General features: G+C 44.5%; 1 protein-coding gene across 2 annotated transcripts in view; it reads right to left on the bottom strand.

Annotated features, from left to right (window-relative positions):
* The window catches only part of Sugb (Sugar baby), a 62,401-nt gene that overhangs the window by 37,755 nt on the left and 1,283 nt on the right, over window positions 1–23,363 (bottom strand). Inside the window, exons 1-4 of one of the 2 annotated variants that reach the window (XM_067089022.1) lie at window positions 18,091–18,112; window positions 15,830–15,922; window positions 14,870–15,071; window positions 4,667–4,835 (exon numbers count right to left, since the gene is read on the bottom strand). In XM_067089022.1, coding sequence (XP_066945123.1) covers window positions 4,667–4,835; window positions 14,870–15,071; window positions 15,830–15,890 — 432 coding nt within the window. In that variant the 5' untranslated portion in view covers window positions 15,891–15,922; window positions 18,091–18,112. Of the gene's footprint in view, window positions 1–4,666; window positions 4,836–14,869; window positions 15,072–15,829; window positions 15,923–18,090; window positions 18,113–23,363 lie in introns of those variants that run through there. The other variant, XM_067089023.1, reaches the window with a different exon arrangement.

Below are 23,363 nucleotides of genomic sequence, written 5' to 3'. Positions count from 1 at the left end.
GAGAAGAAGGTTCAAAGGGGAATTCTGCGTCTGCTATCCTGCACGCTTGAACCCTAAGGTTTAAGACACAAGGATGAAACCCGGCCAAGCAACTGAAGCAGTTGGCGTACATCATCGAGACACCTGGCATCTTGGCACCGAGACACCTGGCTCTCGTCCTGTGCCCCTCGTCAGGAGAGCGCTCATGATTCATAGAACTCGAGCCACCCACGAGACTCCCAAAACTCGGGAGTGGCTGCTTTTGGTTTCCTGAGAAATCGAAAAGAGCCAGGCACAGAACCAGCCTTAGGCGCAGACTTCTAAGACTGGCAACGAGGGCATGGCCTCGAGAGGCTGCGCTCTTGCATTCCTCCCGAACTGGGCCGGGGAGAGTACTCTCCAGACCAGATCAGGATACTTGATATTCCACAGAATCTCGAGCACTTGGAGCGGCTCGCAAACAAGCCCCCAAAGCAGTCCCCGTCTTAGAGGCGGAACCTCTAGGACTGGGAATGGGATCGCAAACCAAGGTCTGCGCGCCCCCAGCTCCTGAAATACAAAACCCAGGGGTATGTGAATCAGTTTCCTAACCTGAAGGTTGGGAAGAGCCAATGAGAGACCCACTGCCTCCTCGGAAGGAGGCAGTCCCTAGATGTCCAAGGGCATCAAGGGGAAAGAAGCAGCAGAGGTCTGTCTAGTTCCCAGGACCCTCTTGAACCTCGGGAGAGGAAGGGAAGAAGCAGCAGAAGACGAAATCGAAGATAAGTTGAAGAGGACGGCGGCTACTTCCACAGGGAGACTTCCTTCACATTCACTCCGACATCTTCTACTGTATGGTGGACACGAAACATTGTAACCTCCAGGGCAGCTAGGCGGGAATACAACGGAAGCAGCCCAGGACGCGACCACCAGGAGAAGCAGCAGGCACGATCAGGACAGCCAATGCAGGAGCTACAGAAGCGGTTCAGAAGGCAGGAGCTACCGCAACGGCCAGGAACATCACATGAAAGTCACCAGCAGCGACAGGAACAATCAGGACGACTGCAGCAGGAGACCATGAAGAGCCGCCAAGAGACTGTCGTCAAGTTAACAGGAGCATAACACAGGAAACAGCAGGAGCAGATGGACCACAGATACGCCAGAGGCAGTGCCACAGCGTACATGAAGGTCAGCAATGACAGTGATCGATCCACATCGGCGGGAACAGAGTCAGAACGATCCTGACTTGGAGCTATGCCATTCCAACCAAGTACTGTGGTTGATCCCGAGGCAACACTGAATGAATGTCGGGACTCCTTCTCGCAAAATATCCCCTGAGATATCCAGCCAACTACTGCTGTGCCTGCAATGCTCACTGTCAACCGGAAAGAAAAAGCAAAGATGATTAGTAGAGGGAGACTCCTCTCGCTACGAGAGGAACTGCCTTACACAGCAAGAGCATGCCCCTTAGAAGAGGTAGTCCGACAACCCGCGGGCGCCCACCTACTTCTGAGGTCTTTGCCTGACGAGCAAGCAAAGAGGGCAAAGGAGAGTCTCTACCAAAGGAGAGATAAGGAAGAACCTACAGAGAGAGAGAGAGAGAGAGAGAGAGAGAGAGAGAGAGAGAGAGAGAGAGAGAGAGAGAGAGAGAAAGGAAGGGAGGCCACCAAGGGCGCCATGGAAGCAGAACTTACCGACGATGCCTGCAACCTACCACCCGCAACTCTCTATAGTGCAGGCGGCAAAATAACACTCAGCACAAGTAGGAAGGAAGTAATCATCCCTTGTACATGGAGGGCGGGAGCCCAAAAAGGAAAGCAAACTCTTGCGTCCCGATCAATGTAGGGGAGCAGAGATATTACATCCCAATCTAATACCTCAGAATGTACAGGGGAACACCCTCAGTATCTAAATAAAGGGCTACTGGAAGAGAAGCATTACCACTTGGTTACACCCCTCTAAACACGCCCTTGGCCGTCAAACTCAAGACACAGACGCAGGGGAATGACGGCTTATGCAAGGCTATCACAAATCGTGGGTTTGTATTAATAAATATCAAACACTTGCAATATATACACAAAAATACAGGAAGATCCCACCGAGATAAAAAAAGAGCTCAACAACAGTCAGGCAATGAGATCCGAAAACATGTCTGCAACGCGTGACGGCCAAAAGTAAACTGGAATGTTTACATCCAGGCAGGCAGGTACTCCCACCTACCTGGCGGTAGTTACTGCCTAACCACCTTGTTCAAGAGTTTAACGGCCATGTCCAGCTTCGCCGTAAGTAATTCCTTCCTAATGTAAAGGACCGGTTTGTATATCGTGTCGGAACAATCATGGGTTTGTATTAATAAATATCAAACACATGCAATATATACACAAAAATACAGAAAGATCCCACCGGGATAGTAAAGAGCTTAACGACAGTTAGGCAAAGAGATCTGAAAACACGTCTGCAATGCATGACGGCCGAAAGCAAACTGGAATTTTTACATCCAAGCAGGCGGGTATTTCCGCCTACCTGATGGTAGTTACTGCCTAACCACCTTGTTCAAGAGTTTAACAGCTGTGTCCAGCTTCGCCATAAGTAATTCCTAATGTAAAGGTTCCTCTTCTGCTGACGAAATAGCGGACAGTGCCAAGTCCTGATGTGGTTCCTCTGCTTTCTGAGGAGAAAACAAAGGCTTCTTCAGAAACTCCAAGATATTATCCAATTGCTGTTGAATGGAGAGCAATGAAGTATCTTGAGGAGCCGGTGCTAGGGTCGTCTTTGGTTATTCAGCAGTAGGAAAAGAAGCGGATACAGCCTTTCAAGTTCGCTTAACAGAAGGCGCCAAAACACGTTGACCTGCTGAAATAGGAACGCCTGAGTCAGAAGAACTCTCAGACTCATAATCCAACACTGGACAAGAACTGGAAGCTAATGAGACATCAGAAGCTACTGCGTGAACTGATCCCAATGCATGCTTATGAGCCACAGGGAGCTCTGATCACAAGGGAGAAGTTGATCCCTTTGTACGCTTATGAGCCAATTGACGTTTGGGAGCCAATGGGTGCTGACGACCACTGGGAGCTTGGTATCCCAATGGGAGCTCTCTATCATTCCAATGACTGCATGAGGGCTCTTGATCCTTTTGGCGCTTACGAGGAATCGATGGCTGCTCATCCAAAACGTGTCTCTTCAGAGGTCTGGAGGAATCCTGAAACTGCCAACCTAGCCCTTTGGGCTCTTAATAAGAACCACTGGAGGATAAGGTGTGGTCCATTGGTACACCATTCCAGTGCTTGGCTACCGAAACCTAGGAAGTAGCGACAGGTTCGGTTGAGGGAGCAACTATTCGTGGGCAAACCCCATTGACCTCCCTTGGACTTACGGTTTGCCTCCTCCCAGGTGCAGGGGAGTTTGGCAGGGACCTCCATCTAGGAGCATCGGTGGAGCGAGAAGCCACCCCTCCACTGACACAACATTAGCACTAGCATTGCACTAACACTTGCACTGGGATCAACACTTGCCTTATCTAAAAGGACTCTAACATAAGCTCCTATCTGAGTGACTTTTTACCTATCTGAGCTTTGAGACTGGCAATGGCACTAGATTCAGAGGGAAGGGAGCCAGGTAACAGAGTTGTATGGAGACCGAGAGAAGTAGGAACAGGTGAACGAGAGGTCACAGGTGCTGAAAGGGGCGGTTTCAGAGTAGAGGACACTGAAGCTCTAGCTTCGGCTCTAGCAGCCACCTTCCTATGCCTAGCCTTCTCTAACTTACCTAAATGGCTGGTCAAAATTTTCCATTTAACGTCGTCCCAGTCCCTACATTCTTCGCACACAAAGTCGGGAGAACACACTTGTCCTCGGTAATGATAACATACTAAATGTGAATCATATTTAGAGGAGGTTAACCTAGCATTACAGCCCTTACTGCAATACCGGTTATTAGTCACACTTGAGTCTGACATATTAAATCCAAAAAAAAAAAATTGCAACAGCTAAACTAAGTTTATCTAACTGTGAAAATATAGCTCGGAGGCTACCAAATCAAAGGATACTTCACCAAATCCTTCAAAATTAATCCAAACCATCTGGTGAAAAAACTCCTGAATTCCAAAACAAAGCTGCTGAACAACCAATGTAAGGTCATTAAGTGGCAGAAACGAACTGAGCTCTTCAACTATGTTGTACCTATACTTCCCCAGAAGTAGGCGGGGCACTTAACTGCACCAAAAACAAAAGAGCACTACCGCGAATTTTCAATTCTAAAGCTGCCATTAAAGTAGAAACTAACAGCTATGTAATTACTTGGTAAGTTTCATATATAAAACAAACATTTACTTTGCCTAAGCAAGCATGACACACTTTATAGAGATACAGTAATGACATTCTCTAATTAATTGAAAAATATTGTGTTGTAATAATATATAATGGTGCACAGATAATCTTTCTTCAGTGTGTAGCAACAGACATTATGCCTCATTTTTATCATTTCATTCTGATTACTTCAGTTTCAAGAGTCAAGGCTGTCCATTCCTAACTCCCATGTGAAAATAATAACCTACCTTACTCCTCAACAGCATTATTCCCTCTTGTGAAGGATCAAAGTACTACAACAACTTAAACCAGCTCTACCAAGTCCTTGGTGCTCCCTACTTAGCCCCAAGAAGAATCAGGATCTCAAAACACAACTAAGCAAAATGAAAGTCCTTCCTCACCTGGCAAATCACTGTCTGGTTATCTTGAATGGAACCGAGAAAATCATTGCTCCCACACTTTTCTTTCTTCGTACACAACTTCAAGTAGCTAGTGGGTGCAGTGCAGTCGAGCAATAAATTACTTGATTTTGCATTTGCATCAGTTGGCAGAGGAGGGCAAAAGTAGAGACTGTTAAGAAAGAAAGTCCATCGGTTAAAACTTTTCACCTTTGAACTTATAAACATTTGTAAATTATGGTTTGAAAAATCCAGAAGAGCTGTATTTCAAGGACAAAGTAATTATCAGGCAGAGTTACGTTACAAACGATTACCAGTCATCAAATGACATAACACCATTTGTATTATACTAACTGCAGCACAAAAATAGTAAATGTGAATAACGTGGCACTGAATGCAACTTATTTCAGTTCTGAAATGAACTTATTGTATCCTATTTGTGGATGGCAGTTCATCCAGGCTTAACTATTACCTTTCTTACTTCCCTAAAAATCCCTGCTCCAGTCTAGTCAGTTCCCAAAGTACTACGACACATGCTTTTCCTCATCTAAAACCTTCCCTTCAACAAAATGGTTCTTTACTTCCCTCTCTCACCTACCTTCTCTTATACCTTCACTTTAAATTTTTATCTCTTTATTTATTAATTTAATTGATTTTTTTCTAATTGCTGATCTCTTGTTTCTGCATTTCCTATTACCTTCTGTTACTTATTTCAAATGAACACCATAATATTCTTTAGAAACTTGAATTTCAAGTCAATGGTCCCTGTGGTGGGCTTGTTCCATATGAACAGAGTTCATCTTCTGAATACTAATAATAGTACTGTAATAACTTCAGGCAGTGTGAATCTGTTACTCCATGCATATCTTGTAATCCTGAGCCCCTCTTATGACACAGCTTTGAGCTCACTCAAAATACCTTTTCCACACCTGCATCAGAGACACTTTTCTTTACATTCTCCTTTCCTTCCTTTCTGGTCACCTTAAATTTTGTTTTGATTACAATGATTTTCAAGTCCTATCCTCTCCATTCAGCTCTTCTATCTTCTAACATTTTCCCGACCAATTCTCCAGGCTCTCCTGTCACCACCTGAGCACCTGCATAAAGCAGCTCCCAAAAGTCCCATTTCTTGCACTCCTTCGTACCTTCTTCCATTATTACGATGTACGTATATCAAATGGCTTTGAGATGATTCTTGATGGACAGCTACATAAATCTCAAATCCTCTTGATATTTCTGGCACTGTCTTGATTCATTCATTTTGCGCCGTGGTATATATATACAGTAATGAACATCTTGGTCCTTGGACAAATACCTTTTCAAACCCACACTCATTTTGTATAACTTTATCCTCTTTGCATGGTGTTTTTACTGTTGTTGCCTTATAAAGACTATTCTGAAGGTAACCTCCCTAAACATTTTTCTCAGCATTTTCACAGCATGCTTATACAGTCTTATTCTTCTATTATTTCTGCTACAGTGTGCCCTCTTTACCTTTGAACATCATTACCGTAAGGCCCTTTACCAGATTTTTAAATTTGCTGGAACATTTACTGACGACAAACTAAACATAACAATTTTTGAAAGTAAATTGTATTTTTCCTAACTATACAAACCCGAGGTCCTTTACATTAGGAGATACTTTCAGGCGTAGGCTGGAAAACGGCCGTTGAACTTCAACAAGGTGGTTAGGCAGTTACTGTCCGGGAGGCGGAGCACCGCCTGCCCGGATGTAAACATTCCAATTTGCCTTTCGGCCCATGTACAGATTGAGGGGTGGCATGAGGTGGGCATAACTGTAAAGGACCTCGGGTTTGTATAGTTAGGAAAAATACAATTTACTTTCAAAATTGTTATTTGTTCCGACACAATATACAAACCCTCGGTCCTTTACATTAGGAGACTTACTGATTGGAGGAGGAATCTGAAAAAGTCTCTCTGAACTGACTGGAGTTCACCACCTTGTCTTCCCTTCCTGGTCGTAAGAGCGAGGAAGGGAAAAATCACCTCTGACAAAAGATCGGGTTGTAAGAAACGCAAGATCTATGTCAGACTTTGGGACCCTTTGCATGAAAGAGGGAAACGTCAGTTCATGCGAAGTAGGCTAGGAAGAAATGACGTCAGATGACAATAAGGCAAATACAAGCATTGGGTTTGTCTCAAAGTCATTTACTCTTTCCTCCCCTTGCAAGAGAAAGGAGTGGGGGTTGCTTCTATAACCTGAAAGGGAATAGAACGGAAGCTCACGTTATGTGCTTACCTGCCTCGATCGCCGGTCCAGCTTGTAACGGCACGTCCGCTCCCTGCCCGTGGGAAGAGAGCTTAGGATAGGGAGAAGGAAAAGAGGCCAGTCACTCAACAAACATCTCCCCAATCCCTTACCGCATACAACATAGGCGAGATGCAACCTGTCCCGTTAGGGGAGCTGGATAAGCTACACAACTTGTTGAGCAGCCACCACAGGACCCAAGGAAAAAGTGTCCAGGACTTGTGTGCAACATCCCGGAGGTAGAAGGAAGTGAAGGTAGTCTGTCGGGACCACACACCTGCCTTCAGTACCTGTGGTACCGACATATTCTTCCGAATGCGAGGGATGGACCAATGCTGCGGACCTCGTGAGCTCTCGGACGAAGCGCACGGTGTCGTCTTCTCCTGCAGCAGAGTACGCTCTCCTTATTGTCTCACGAAGCCAAAAAGAGATGGTGTTCTTGGACACTTCTTTCTTGGTCGAGCCGGTGCTAACGAAGAGTCGTCGACACTCAGGCCGGAGGTGCCGAGTCTTCTTCAGATAGCGCCGCAGCACCCTAACAGGACACAGTAGTATCTCGTCTGGATCATTATCTACGAAGTCCTCTAGGGAGGGGATCGTGAAGGACTCGAACCGTGCGTCAGGGACCGAAGGATTCTGAGTCTTCGCTACGAAATCCGGGATGAAATCGAGCGTAACTGATCCCCATCCCCTTGAGTGTTTTACATCAAAGGAAAGTCCATGAAGTTCGCCAACTCTCTTCGCCGACGCCAGGGCAAGCAAGAAAACGGTCTTGAGGGTCAGATCCCTGTCTGATGACTCTCTTAAAGGCTCGTAAGGTGCACGAGTCAGGCTCCTTAGAAGAGTCACATCCACGCAGGGGCCTGAGATCCCTGGGTGGGCAAGACCGTTCGAAGCTTCTCATGAGTAGAGAAATCTCGAAAGAGGAAGAGATGTCTACTCCTTTCAGCCGCAAGACTAGGCCGAAAAGCGGCGCGGTAGCCTTTACTGCTGAAATGGAGAGAAGCTTCTCTCGCGAAGGAAGACGAGGAAGTCCGCGACCTGCTGAACAGTAGCTCTGACCGGAGAGATACCCTTCGACGACACCAACCACAGAAGACGGACCACTTTCCTGGTATACCGCTGCGGAGGATCTTCTGAGGTATCCTGCCATCTCTGTTGCTGCGCGGCGTGAAAAGCCTCTCGCCGCAAGAGATGGTGGATAACCTCCAGCCGTGAAGACACAGGGAATGCACTGCCAGGTGGAACCGCTGTGCGTGAGGTTGACGCAGAAGGTTGGGCCAGGGGAATCTCTCTCGGTGCCTCGGAGAGGAGAGCTAGCAGGTCCGGTACCAATTGGCCTGTGGCCATTTGGGTGCCACCAGAGTCATTCTGAGATTCGGGGTGATCATCACCGGCTGATTACCCGACGAATCAGACAGAATGGAGGAAAGGCGTACGTGTCGAGGTTGTCCCACGGATGTTGGAAAGCGTCCTCCGCAGCGGCCCATGGGTCCGGCACGACCGAACAGAAGACCTGAAGTTTTCTGTTGTGCCGGGTGGCGAACAGATCTATCACTGGACGCCCCCACAGGTCGAACAGCCTTTCCGCTACTTCCTGATGGAGGGACCATTCGGTCCCTACCACCTGGCTCTGGCGGCTGAGCTTGTCCGCCACTACATTCCTCTTGCCTGGAATGTATCTGGCTGACAGCTCTACCGAGTGAGCTACTGCCCACTCGTGCACCTGCATTGCCAACTGATGAAGCTGATGGGACACCAGTCCCCCCTGCTTGTTGACATATGCCACTACCGTGGTATTGTCGCTCATCAACACCACGGAGTGTCCCATCACTCGATCCTGGAACTCCTGGAGAGCCAGGAAGGCCGCCTTGAGCTCCAGAATATTGATGTGAAGGTGCTTGTCGCCCGGTGCCACACTCCCGAAGTCAGCAACTCCTCCAGGTGTGCGCCCCATCCTCGGTCGATGCATCCGAAAACAGAAGCATGTCCGGGGGGGAGTATGCAGGGATACTCCTATTAAGAGGTTCCTGTCGTCCAACCACCAGTGGAGGTCCTTTCTCACTTCCTCGGAAAGAGGAATGAGGAAGGACTGGGGTCTCGGACTGGGACCAGAGCTCCTTTAGTCTCCACTGGAGAGACCACAAGTGAAGACGCCCGTGAGGAACTAGCTTTTCTAATGACGACAGGTGACCGATGACGACTTGCCATTGCCGAGCTTGTTGCTCCTGTCGAGACAGGAACAACTGTGCTACCTCCTTGAACTTGCTGATACGAGAGTCCGAGGGAAAGACTTTTGCTGCCACCGTGTCTATCAGCATGCCCAGGTATTTTCGTCCTCTGCTTGGGGTGAGATCTGACTTCTCCAGATTTACCACGATCCCTAGATCCTGGCAAAACTCGAGGAGACGATCCCTGTCCTGTAGCAACTGCGAGCGAGAGCTCGCCAGGACTAACCAGTCGTCGAGATACCTCAGAAGACGTATCCCGTGCGAGTGGGCCCAAGCTGACACGAGAGAGAACACTCGTGAACACCTGGGGAGCGGTCGAGCCCGAAACAAAGTGCCCTGAATTGGAAGACCGACTCCCGAGGACGAAGCGGAGGTACTTTGCGCGAGGACGGATGGATGGGTATTTGAAAATACGCATCCTTCAAGTCCACCGTAAGCATGAAGTCGTTCTCCTGATGGAGGCCAGCACCGATCGTGCTGTTTCCATCGTGAACCGAGTCTGGCGAAGGAAACGGTTCAAAGGAGAGAGGTCTATGACTGGTCTCCATCCCCTGAGGCCTTCTCTACGAGAAAGATCCGGCTGTAAAGCCTGGAGACTGGTCCGACACGACTTCTACAGCATTCTTGCTCAGCATGGCTTGCACTTCTTGCTGTAGTGCGATGTCCTTCAACGAACCTGAAAGATAAGTTTGGAGATGGACCGGAGTGTAGGTGAGGGGAGGCCGAGACTCGAAGGGTAGGAGATATCCCTCCCGAAGAACATCCACTATCCAGGTCTCGGCTCCATGTCGCTGCCACGTTGCCCAATGGCTCGACAGGCACCCCCCCACCTTTGGCAGCTTCTGGGGGGGAACGCCGCCCCTAGCGTTTCCCCTTCTTCTTCTTACCCTTGCCCCTCTACCGGATTGGAAAGGGGGCTGAAAAGGACGGGAGTAACCCCCCCTTTTCGAGGAAGAAGAAGGCTGGGTGTTTCCTCGGGACCCCTTCGAAGACTGGGACTTCTTAGGGGCCGAGGAAGGGCCAGCCTGGCCCGAAGACCTGGCTGCAGTGGAACGAGAAGACCCGGAGGTCTTAACCACTGCCTGGTGGACAAGCCGGTCGTTCTCATCTGCACGGCGTTTGTCTATCGCGGCATCCACCAACTCTCTAGGGAAAGAGAGGAGGAACCCAGCAACGGTCCATTCCGCAGAGCGATTGCCGACTCGGGACCTACAGACTTGGCAAAGCGAGAGAGAACGGCGTCTCTTCGCTTTAACACCAAGTTTGCCCACAGGTTTGCAGTCTGGTGGGCAAGGTAGGAAATAGCCCTACCTCCAGACTGGCACAGTCTCCCAAAAGCAGAGTCCTCCCAGGTACGATGCGCCTGAGGAAGCGGCTACAGCCGATGCTGTGAAGGACCACAGATCGAGCCAGGAGACTGCCTGAAAGGCCGCCATGGCGGTGGCTTCCAGGGTTGCAGCTTCTTGCTGGGAGAGAGAAACATTCTCTGCCGACAATTGCTGCAACGAAAGACCCGGATCCAGACGAGTCAGGTCCGGGTCAACCTGTTTAGTCAGCAACGCTCCTTCTATTGGAGAGTAAAAGCGCTTCTGACGAGGTAGAGGGGGAGGAAGAAGCTTCTCCGAGCGGCTCGATCGAAGGGAACTGTCTTGCCCAGACACAAGACCGTTCACCTGATCGAGTACCCCCTCGGCAAGCGTGGACCACGGCAGCCCCACCGAAGCCTTGGGTTCCTTCTTAGGACCCCAGAAGGATTCGAGGCGCGAAGGACAATCCACAGACGAAGCCGTGGTCCCTTCCCCGAGGTCATTGTGCCGACGAATCAGCGCGATGACCTCCGAAAAAGTCCTCTGTATTTCGGGGTGTCCGTGATCCTGAGGCAGAGGACCTTCAAGTCCTTCCAGGGTGCGGTCCTCCCGAACTACTCTCCCCGCAGGAGGGAGAACCTCGGCAGACCCCTGAGGATCTTCCTGAACTACACGGGCATAGGACCTGGTCGAGCCAAGGACCGAGCCAGGAACATACCCCCATGCAGTTGAACTCTGAGGAGAACACTCCCCAGAGTTCCTCCTCTCCGACTCACGCCCTTTGGAGGAGACCGAAGGAGCGGAGGGGACAGGGGGAGGAAGATCGGGCGCTCCCACTGCCCTTACTGGCAGAACCAGTAGAGGCAGCAGGCCGAGGGCGGTCACCAACCCGCGGTGATGACGGGCCCTCAGGTTGAGGAGAACGTTTCATCCCAGGTGAAACGGTCTCCCGAGGAGAGCGGAGCGGCTCGCGAGAGTCGAGCCGCGCATTCGCCTCCCCTGAGCCAGTCTGGCCGCGTGGGCGCGGCCTGGGACTGGGAGGAGTCGAACGCGCGGCTGGCTGGCGCGAGCTTGCACTGTCCTCTAGACGCGCCCCAGACTTCTTCGAGGCCGAAGCCTCTCGGGAAGACTGAGCAGGGGACTTCTTCCCTGTTTCTCCATGCACTCGGCCCCTCGGGGCTGAAGCATTATCCCGGGAACCTGACCTGGCACTGGATGGAGTGCCAGCAGGAAGAGAAGGGGCACCTGCATGCCCCGGCTCTTTCTCTCGTCCCACGCCCTGGTCTGTACGGCGAGAAGTGTCCACCGTAACAGACTGGGGTATCCTGGTCTCCTTGGAGACCCGGGTACTCGGAGCAACTCGCGAACGAGAGTCCGACGCGGTCTCGCTGGCCTTAGAAGCAGGAGGTTTCTTAGGCGCAGCGGGGAGAGTGCCGACCTTGGTCTGCACACCCTTGGTTCCCGCTGCCCCTGGCCCGGAGGCCGGAACAGCGGTTCCCTGATCCGAAGATCGGGAAGAACCAACGAGAGAACCCACTGCCTTCTGTGTGGAAGGAGACAGACCCTTAGAAATCTCAGTACGAGGTTTCTTAGGGGGGGGAGAGACAGACTTCTTCTTCTTCGGCCGCGAAGCCTTGGAAGAGGAAGAGGAAGAAGCAGCAGACGACGACGACGATGAAGACGAAGATGAAGACGACGACGACACCTTCCTAGACCTCTTCTTCTTCTTCTTCTTCTTCACCATCTGCTTCAGGAAAGCAGTCAGATCACCAATCCAAGAAAGCGAAGACGCGGACTCAGGAACAGCAGGAACAGGAACAGCGGGAGGGGCCACAACAGCAGAAGGTGCAACCCGGGCAGAGACGGCGGAGCTCGGACCAGCAATTGCCTGGGCAGCGAGAGCCGCGTGTCGGCCAGGAACCGAAGTGGGCGGGGCCAGGGGTGCAAGCGCCGCCCCTCCCGCATACAGATCTGGTACGGGCCGCGCCAAGGTCGCTGGAAAGGGAACTGAGGCAGACGAAGGGCCGGGCTGGAGAGACAGACGAGGAACCGTATCCAAGGCCAGGCCATGTTCAGCAACGGGGCAGCAACAGTCACATACGGGTACGATGACGTCACCATGTAGGAGGGGCCAGCGCGAGAATGGTGCCAGAAAGCCAGGTGGCAGGGGAACAGCGTGCTGGCCCGCGGATGACGCCGATACCTGGGTGTCCAGATGCGAAGCAACTGAAATCGCATCTGGACAAACCCGAGAAGGTGACAGTCGTGGTAGTGGCTGTTGCTGCCGTGTGGGTCGTGACTGGAGAGGGGGCCATGGGAGCCAAACCTTCCAGAGCCGAGCCAGGTAGGCCCGGTGCAGCCAGGGTGAACTTGGTATCATCGTCTGGCTATCGAGCCCGGTACCTGAAGCAAAAGTCGGGTTAATAGAAGAAGCCTCCACCGCTCCGAAGGGAAAACTCCCCTCCGAACGGGAAGAGACTTCGAGATGAAGCCGCGGTCCAACTCTCCCCGTGCCCTTCCACAAACGAAGAAACGTAAGAGGAAGGGGAGGGGAATCCTCACCCGAGGGAGAGGGAGCAAGAAGAGGAAGTTCGCTGGGAGGTAGAAACGAACCCGAAACATCGCCACCAACGGGTCGTCGGGCGTATTTCCCTCGGACGACTCCTTGGTAGGCTTACGACGGTAAGATCTCCTCCCTTCGAACTTGCCCCATTGCTCGGAGGACCACAAACAACACTCATTACAAGTAGAGTCGCGTGAACACACCCGCCCCCTGCAAGATGTGCAGAGAGCGTGTGGGTCCACATCGACTCTAGATCTAAAGGAATTACACTTTTTTCCTCCCACCCCAGGACATACACGCTGGGGATGGGAGGATTTAGATGATTTATCCATAATACAAAAAAGAAAAAAGGAAAATTCCCACCAAGAATGATGAAGAGAAAAAATGCAGTCAGGCAGAGAGCGAAGAACAACGTCCGTGCGCTACGACGGCCGAAAGCAAATTGGAATGTTTACATCCGGGCAGGCGGTGCTCCCGCCTCCCGGACAGTAACTGCCTAACCACCTTGTTGAAGTTCAACGGCCGTTTTCCAGCCTACGCCTGAAAGTATCTCCTAATGTAAAGGACCGAGGGTTTGTATATTGTGTCGGAACAAATATTGCTTTCATCAAGTCACTTCATATTCAAACTGTCCCAGAAGCTTTTCTATAATTCACTGGGGTCTTTTTAACCTCTTCAGATGTTATTTTCTATACTGGTTCTCCAATAATGCCAACATATTGTACTCCACTTCATATTCATTTTCTTCATTCAGAAGATTTTCTGAATACTGCATCAATCATTCCAGTATCTCTTTTCAACCCTACTTTCTGCATTTTCACCTTTTATATATTTCACTCCTTTTCAGATCTTGTGCATCTTTTCTCAGCAAGTTCAACATTCTGGATATTTTCTCTTCCTTTTTCTGTTGAGATTCTGATTCCATTCCTCTTAACTCCTCCTCTTCGCTTTTGCCACCAGTCCTTCACTCTCTACTCTTTCCTATACCATATACATCTTTATCCTCTTCTCTGTCTGTCCTGTGTTATAGCTGGAGTTTCTCTCCTCTTCAATTTTCCGCTGTACAACTTCTTCCACCACCATGTCTCTCATACTCATATACCTTCCTCAGTATCAAATCACATACTACCACAATAGCTGATTTTCGTAAGCCTTTGTTCAAAATCTGAAGTTCCACAACTTTTTGATGTCTATTTGCTGCCATCGTCTTAATACAACATTTCGACTTCTTTACTTTCCAATTTCCATGTCACTATTGCTGTGTTAAATATATATCATCTGTAACTATAGTGCAATCAGCTTCTGTGATGGCATCTTTATTTCTCATTATAATAAAATCAATTTCAGTTTCCTCTTCTCCACTCTCATACTGTATGTTGTAAACTTTTTTCTGGGCTTGTGCATTTGTGCTTTTAATATGGTATAATTATAAGCAGTATTCAGTTCCATATACAGCAAAGGAAAGATTAAAACCTTATACGTACAGTAAAGCTAAACCACTGATTCATGCAAACCACTTCTCTGGTCCTAATCTTCTCTTTAAGAACAAGAGAAACTGGATGACAGACGTGGACAGGGGAATTCCAATATACTGATACCAAGATTCTCTACTATTATTATACTGTACCACTTACGGTATGATATCGACACTGCCACAGCTATTTCTGTACGTCACATATGGCAAACAGAAAAAAAGAAAGACAATTAATCTAAACACCTCATTAGGGTTTGACTCTATGAATACTCAATGAAACTTAATGACTTACCACTGACAACATAAAGAAAAGCAAAATACTGTGTAAAAAAAGTTAGCAAGATTGTAGAATCTCAACCTACCTAAAAAAACCAACTGCACTGATAGCAATGGAAGACAGGAATACTCCTCGATGAATATGAAAGCAGTCAGACAGAGCACCCGAACACGTTTTGGCAAAAAGACCGATAAAGGGCAGGATGGCATAAATTAAACTTATGCCCACAATGGGGATTCCCAGCTGACGAGCGTAAACGGGTAAAAAGGGAACCACTGGCGCTGTACCTGAGGTGTGATCAAAAGAAAGAGTTTTGCTTGAGGACCTATAGCAGAAATCTTAAAATAGTATACTGTAACAGTACTGTATTATAATAAACTTACTGATTATCAAAAATAGTGTACATGTACAATCATCAAGTTAACCTCAATTTTCAGAGTTTTCTCCCACACTCCACACCCATATCACAGCCTTGGTATCATCAAATCACTGCTGAAGTACGCTCGTCCCCAAATAATTACAAATACATTTACTCTTTCACAACATTCTTTGCTGTGCAGTAAATTCTACTGTACACTTAGGGGGGCTGAGGTGAACTTTTTTAGATGACGGTGTCATGTTTTCTTCCGTTTATCAAAGAAGGTTTAATGATTAGTTACATACTCTGTAACATTAATACATACAATGCAACAATTCAATAATATTTATTCATCATCATTGATACCAGGATTACCAATGAACCTAAATTCCCTTTACTGAATGCAATATTTCAATACATTAACTAGGATAGAGTAAATTTGTATTGCTAATCCCATTTAAATGCTTCAACATGATCCTCTTCCTTCGTGAAAACTATAAAATGAAATGCTGATACCATTCTTCTACTAAAAATATCTACAACAGAAAGCTTCCACAAGCAAGTAACATGAAAACCTATAACTGAATTTAACTTCTTCTTCTTCTTCTTCTTATGATCATGAAAATAAACATGCAAAAAATCAGTGACATTTGGTTCAAAGGGTTGTTTGAGAAGCTATCCACTCACCTGCAAACAGTAAAAAGTAATGACTTTTCATAGGCAACAATTCCATGTTGACCTTCATCATGGCTTCTTTGACTGCACTTTGCTCTGTAATATCTGAAATAAATTAAAATGTTTATGGTATAATGCATAAACATATATAAAAATAATAAATATATATAAAAATATATATAATAAATACATATAAAAATATTATATAAAAATTTTTGGTAATGCTGAGGTTTTAAAATCTTCAGTGAAATAAGTAATACTGTAAAATACATTGAGTGAACCATTAACAATTACCTACAATAAAATAGTATGAGAAACTTTACATAATGTCCGGTTAAAAAGAGTGTGCTGTTAACATTATTAACATTAGTACCACCACTGAGCTAATTCATTTAGTTCCCCAGGACTGGCAAAAAGGAATTGTCTTTATTGATACTAAACATTTCATTTTATTTACCAAATCACAGCATTTTCAATGTTTTATAATTGGGCTAACTGACAATGAAGGCGATTCTCACAAAATCTCTAAAACGTATTTGTTTCCAAAACTTGGTTTTCACTGTTGATTATACATACTTTGGACATTCACAAACAATCATACCTTCTGGCCTTGCTTTACATCCTATACCATACAAAAGTTGGTTCATATGGGCATCCAACCAATAACCATGGGTTACAAAAGAGTACATAATCAATTTTGAGTTTAAATTGCAAAAAATATCCCATCAGTTTAAACAAGCATAGCTGTACAGTCAGCACTCCAAGACACATCTTATAACAAGCAAGAACAATAATAACAATGCTTGCATCATCAACATACATTCAGTTACCACAAAGACACCAGCAATTGCTAGTCATTCTGTGTATGGACGCTGAGTACACGTGTGACTACTACTCCCATTTCTTTAAATATTTTGCTCAATGCTTACTTTTTTCTTTTTCATTTGTCTTTTTTTCTTTCAACACAACTTGTAAGCGTCGGTGCTGAAGACCTTTTCAGTACGACTGTTCATTCAAACACCTTAGGTTTATTATTTACTTCAGGTGGGTGGTTTATCTGTCCAAACATTACCCATGTTGCTCATTTAGTGGTATCATCATAACTAGGTTCTTCTTTTCCTGTGGATTATTGGAGCTTCTTGTTATACTGTGTGTAACTGTGTGCTAATAATTTACCGCACACTACAATTCTTACCATGCTCGACATTGGTACTGATCTAGCAAGACATGCTTTTCTTTATTATTAAAATGTTACAGTTGCATTACAATTTGAGGTAATCATTGCTCTGAGATGTGCTAGAGCTTCTGGTAAGCAGAATAAAAGTTTTGTGGCCTCGTCACAGAAGAATCTACATTTACTATGCAGGAACTGCAAGGTTTGCTCACTAGTTCATCTGTACACTCTGTAAGGTTAGTCACAGTTGCAGTGGATGAATTGCTATTCCATAAGGTCACGCAGGGATAGTCTGAAAATAAGCTACGCACAGAATTTAGAAATATCACATTTTCATAGGAAAAAAAAAGTTATGCAAGACAAAATATCATTAGGTAAAGGGGGGTAACTTTGTGCATGTGCATTGTTCAGAAAATACACTGCCAAGGAAATTTATGAATTCCTACTAAATTTTTTCTACCGAGATAAAAAAAAAAATTGCAGAATAATCATATAGGCTTCCTACATCAGCTCTAATATATTGCCTATCTTGGGTTTCAAAGGTTGGAACTTGCCCTGCTCGCTGTCATACAGAGGGAAAATGCTGGAGTCGCCCTCGTTTCACCATTACTCAATTATTCACATTCGTTCCGTCTTTTTAAGACACCAAAGTCATAAATTCACCTCAGACATATCTAGCCTATATCTAAGCACAGAGGCCTCAGGTTCGGTCAAACCATTCTCACCACTGAATTTTGACCCAGATTCCATAAACTGGCCGAAATGTCCCATAAGAATACATTTAAAGATCAATTCCAATGTTTAGATATTTAATGACCGCAGGACCTTCTTTAATAGCTTAAAAATAACCCTACATAAGTTAGGCCAGTAGATGCCTTACGGACGACTACCTCTTGCATCATCGCCGTCAGAGATCTGTCACATAGCCGAGTCTGATTTCAGGTCAATATTACGATAAATGAGGTCAATTATACGACATAAAGCCTTTTAAAAACTATAAATAAAAGCGTTTAACTATTACACAAGTTACAAAGAGCTCGTAAATTGGATTAAGGTGCTAAAACAAGGAAAAGCAGTGGGTAATTTGTATACAACTTACGGCAGTACAGACGACAACTCTGAAAGGTGCTTACGAAACACAGCTAACACTTTACCTAACAACTTCTCGGTGTCACAGTTGCGAGGATGCCGTTTAATATTTAAAAACTAGGGTCGTGCTTTCTCTTGTCATTCTTTATTGCAATGTAAGTAACTACAGTATTAAATCTTAAAGAAAAGTCTCCAAGCATAGATTTTAAGTCCTCAGTTAAAGGTAATTAAACTAACAACAACACCAAAACATTCCACGGTGTCACAGTTGCAAGGCTGCCGTTTCAGTGGAGATCTTATGGACTTCTCATCTTAAAAGAACTGAAATCTAGGTTTCTGTTGTTCTTCCTTAAGTATAGATTTTAAGTTACCGATTCAAAATGGACGAGTAAAGGTTCACTCCTAATGAATGTGCAAGAGACAATAAAATTCATCCACTGTATAGTAATGAACAGGAAATCTATTGTAAAATGTAACAAAAAACATTCAATCGTGACCTCTCTCTCTCTCTCTCTCTCTCTCTCTCTCTCTCTCTCTCTCTCTCTCTCTCTCTCTCTCTCTCTCTCTCTCTCTCTCTCTCTCTCTCAAATCATCAATTGTTATCATTTAGCATGAAAGAAACTGAGAAATTATCTAAAGTTCAAAAGGCTTCAACAATGATAAGTCCTCAAAGTAAATACAACTAAACAGCAATTGTAGGCTACCATTGTACTACCACCACTTACGCAATCATGCTTTATACAATGAAATGATGGCCAATATACGCACATACATGTGAGTCTTCTGTTATGGAAGCTTTTTACACGCGGATTATCCACGATTCAGTTATTGAAATATGAGATCGTAGTGAAGTTAGCGTCTTTATAAAAATGCAAAGCTGTACCAGCATCAATAACTCTGTGGTCGATTTTTTTTAGTTTTAACTTTCTGTAAAAGAAAACTATTGAGATGACTTTGTCCGCCTGTCTGCACTTTTTCTGTCGGCCCTGAGATCTTAAAAACTACTGTGGCTAGAGGGCTGCAAATTGGTATGTTGACCATCCACCCTCCAATCATCAAACATACCAAATTGCAGCCATCTAGCCCCAGTAGTTTTTATTTTATTTAAGGTTAAAGTTAACCACCGCTATAGGTGCCAACAACACAGGCCACTACTGAGCCGTGGCTGAAACTTTCATGGGCCGCGACTGAGAGTTTCCTGGGCCGTGGCTGAGAATTTCGTACAGCATGATATGCTGTACAGAAAACTCGATCACTCCGAGGAAATTTTGGCGAATTTTTTACTTGTTTTTATATGATTTGATGGTAATTGCAACCGTTCCTAGGCTGTCCTCGTCATTACAGGGAATTTGACATTGAATTTTTATATTAGGGCATTAATTGAACGCCTTGATCTAGTAAACAGAGATAATCGTTCGTTTGCAAAGCTCGCTGTATTTTCCTACACCTTTTAGAAAGAGGTAAATAGGGACAATCTTCTTCCTATAAAAGTACGTCATCGAATCTCAGACATGAAACCGGGATCAGAACTAACACAGACAACAGGTACAAAGTCCGTAATTGGTCAGTAATGATATTGTAAATGGCAGGTTTAGGGCGCTCATATAAGATTATCATCACTAGTCTGGTGTCCACCTTTCGTCTATAATCTTGGTGAATGAAATATCAACCTTTATGTGTTGGAGATTAACCGAGAAATTAGAGTAAATAGAAAAAACAAGATTCGTGTATGTTCTATTTTTCTAAAGAAAGAGTAAGTTACATCAGTGAAAGAAAAAAGTAGTTAAATGATAAGCGGTTTTTGTAAGTCAGAAGAGTTCACAGGTCCACATTAGGCCCCATACACTCCAACCAAGGAGAAACGTTCATCAATTTTTTGAAAAATAGTTTTCATAAACCTGATAAAACTACAAACCACGAACCAACATTGAAACACATTAAACAAAAACATAAATACAAGTCCTCATTAGTCCCTTAAACTCATATCAGAACGTGGTGAGATGAAATCTACAACTATTAAACACGATATTAATATTGTATCTTTATGAAAATCATTCAAATACTCACTCAAAGAAGGGCGTTTTCTGTAGTCATGAATATGGCTGGTAATATAAATTTCTATCTGGAAAAATATTTTTCTCCGGTGTGGTCCACTTAAATATGCTCTGATAACGTAGCAGGCCTATTTTTTTTTTTTTTTTTACTTGAAAACTTGCTTGGTCATCATTTAGTGAATTCATTTGGTTATACAAATCGTTCTGCGTGACCTATTTAGTGGTTCATGTCGATAAAAAGAAGAGTTTTCGTGTTTTCTTTTGACTTTTAAATATTATCTTTCTTTCATTCTTATTTTGAAAGAGGATTTACATTCATTAGCATAATACCAGATCATTGAACTCGGCTGTTACACAAGTCAATGGGGACGATTGAAGTTCACGCTGACATCTTTGTGAAGATACTTCATTTCCTATATATTTATTTACCCTATTAATTTACTTAACTGTAAACCTATAGGTATATCTCGGCAATAAAGAGAAAATTCAGGAAAAATGACTAAAATGAAATTTGATTTGTTATGAAAGCACGGACTGGACATACCAGCTGCCTGCCTGACTATGTGCCATGACTATTTGCTAGCTTCCAAGCAGATAAATGAGAGGAACCACTGACTATTTCCAGTTTATTGTATATAATTTTTAAGAAATCATCTGGGTTTTATCAATTTTAAGCATCTTTAATAAATTTTAATATAATTATAATATTTATTCTATAACTTAATAGAGAATTATTCAATTTTTATCTTGAAATCATTCTCTACCGTTATCTTTTATGACACGGAACTAATTTAGTTTACCTTAGTTACGAGAGTAAACAAATTTGCTGCCGACAAATCATCTTAAATGTTGCTGTGTCAAAAATAGAAAACTATTTTTTTTAATTCTATATCTGTAAGCCAAAATTTTAGCATTATATTTCATTAAAATATACATTTTGATTATTTGTCACTTTTTCTTAAAAAGATTTTGTTGGTAGGGTATTTGACAACTTTCAATGATGGTTATTGAAGGGGACTGCAGGTAATGGGAGGAAAAATGACAGAAAACAAGAGTGGAATGTAAAGAAAAAAGTGTTTGCAAGAGCTATTAAGGTTAAACAGGGGGCTATTAAATGGGTACTGTTGAATCACAGTTCCTCTGTTGACTTGAGAAGTGAATTATGTACCTGGGAGTTACTAGAATGGCGTAGGTCACAGCTAGGGTGGAGTAGATCTTATTGGTAGGAAATTCATGTACAAATCTTCTTCTTCTTTGTCTTCAGCCTTTACCCGTCTCTATATGGGGTCATCGACCACCTCTCAGCCCCGTACACCATCGCTGGTCTAACTACACTTTTATAAAAACCTTCCTTTTACTCTTGCACTAATCCTCTTGTCGAACAATATTCCCGATGATCTCCTCCAATTCATCCAAGCACACTGTATCCTGTGGCTTATTTCTGAGTCCATGCCACCATCATCCATCACACAAGTGGTAACCCTCTTGATGTCGTCTAAACCTAATTTAACTGCACCCCTCCCATCCACAGATATATCTCCACCCATTCTCTAGTCAGGTCCACCAAAACAACATCATCAGCAAACATCACACTCCACGGGACTTCTTCTCTGACACCTGATGTAATAACATCCATCACAAGGTCAAAGATGTAGGGACTGAGAGTTGAACCTTGGTGTAAACCAACTCTCACACTAAACTTTTCTGTTGTTCCCACAGTGCTCCTTACCTGAGCGGTAGGTAACCTCTGCATACATATCCTGGACTACTTTAACATACTTTTCTGAAACATCCTTCTCCCTCATACATCTCCACACTTCTTGCCTAGGTACCCGATCATATGCCTTCTCCAGATCAATAAATACTAGATGGATCCCTCTCTGTCTTTCTGCATGTTTTCCACTGCTTGCCTTTGTGCAAAAATTGCATCTACTGTACCCTTTCCCGGCATAAACTCGAATTGTTCCTCACTTATTGTTGTCTTATTCCTTATTCTTTTCTCTATAATTCGTTCATATATCTTCATAGTACGAGATATCAATTTCATCCCTCTGTAATTTGTAAATTCATCCCCAAATCCTTGCTTAGTTTTATTTTTAACTGCCTGAAAATCTAGTAATTATACATTGATCTTAATTATTTCTGTTTTTAAATGGAGCAGTTATTTGGTATCCAATGCTTTGATAAACAAAAAAGGAAATAATTTTCAGGAAAATCAATTAACATAAAATAAAATATTTAGGTATTTATGTAGATAAGGATGGTTCTCTGAGCACAGAATTTATGGAAAGATTAAAAAAAGGCTCATCAGGCAATGGGAATGCATACAAAAATCAAAATTTATAAGGTAATGGTTAGGGGTATCTTGATTTATGGGCATGAGTCTATATGGCGCTGCACAGTGACTTCGGATAATAAATTCTTAGCATTTGAAGATAAAGCACTCAGAAGAACATTAGGAATTAATTGAAGGGTTAGGATATCAAATAACAGAATTAGAGAAGTAAAGGGGGCGCAGTCGGTCGATGAGTATGTTAGGTTCTCACGCTGGAAGTGGCTAGGCCATGTGTATAAAAGACAGGGAATAGTACGAGATACACCGAGGTGGGTTGCCCTTGGTAGAAGAGGTAGAGGTAGGCCAAAGGAGACATGGCTGAGGACAATGAGGCGGGAAGAAGGAGATGAGTGTTAGGGAGATCTTGAGGAGTTAGCCCAGGACAGAATGTGGTGGCGTGAGTTCATCGAGGTCCTATGCATCCCCGTGGGTGCTGCGGGAAATGATCGATTGATTGCAAATGAATGAAGATATTACGAATCGGTAAACATTACGTAAACGATGTGAATGACACTATGGAACAGTCTGTAAATGGTAGGTAAATAATATAAATAAAACTATGAAGTAATCAGTCATTTTCTACGTTACAACGAAGTGAGATACAGTGACAATAAATATGATGATGAAATGGGCTAAAATATCTATATTTCTAAAGGTTGACCACGGTCGTTTCCTTCCTAAGATTGATGTGGTACTAAAGGTACCAAAATTTTGGAAACCGTAGCATAAGTATAAGTTATAGTTTTTGCAGTGTACAAAATGTATTCGAAGATCAAGTGTAAGTATCAAAATTAAGTTATAACTTAGAGCATTTTGTTGCAGATGAGCTGTTGGTTAGTTTAAAGAGTTTGTCAGCCGAGTGCTGGCAAGGGCTCTTGCTTCTAAACCAGCCTG

Source organism: Macrobrachium rosenbergii, chromosome 45 (genome assembly GCF_040412425.1).
Source record: "Macrobrachium rosenbergii isolate ZJJX-2024 chromosome 45, ASM4041242v1, whole genome shotgun sequence".
NCBI lineage: Eukaryota > Metazoa > Arthropoda > Malacostraca > Decapoda > Palaemonidae > Macrobrachium > Macrobrachium rosenbergii.
The sequence above is the reverse complement of the archived record's forward strand: the minus strand, read 5'-3'. Positions and strand labels throughout refer to the sequence as shown.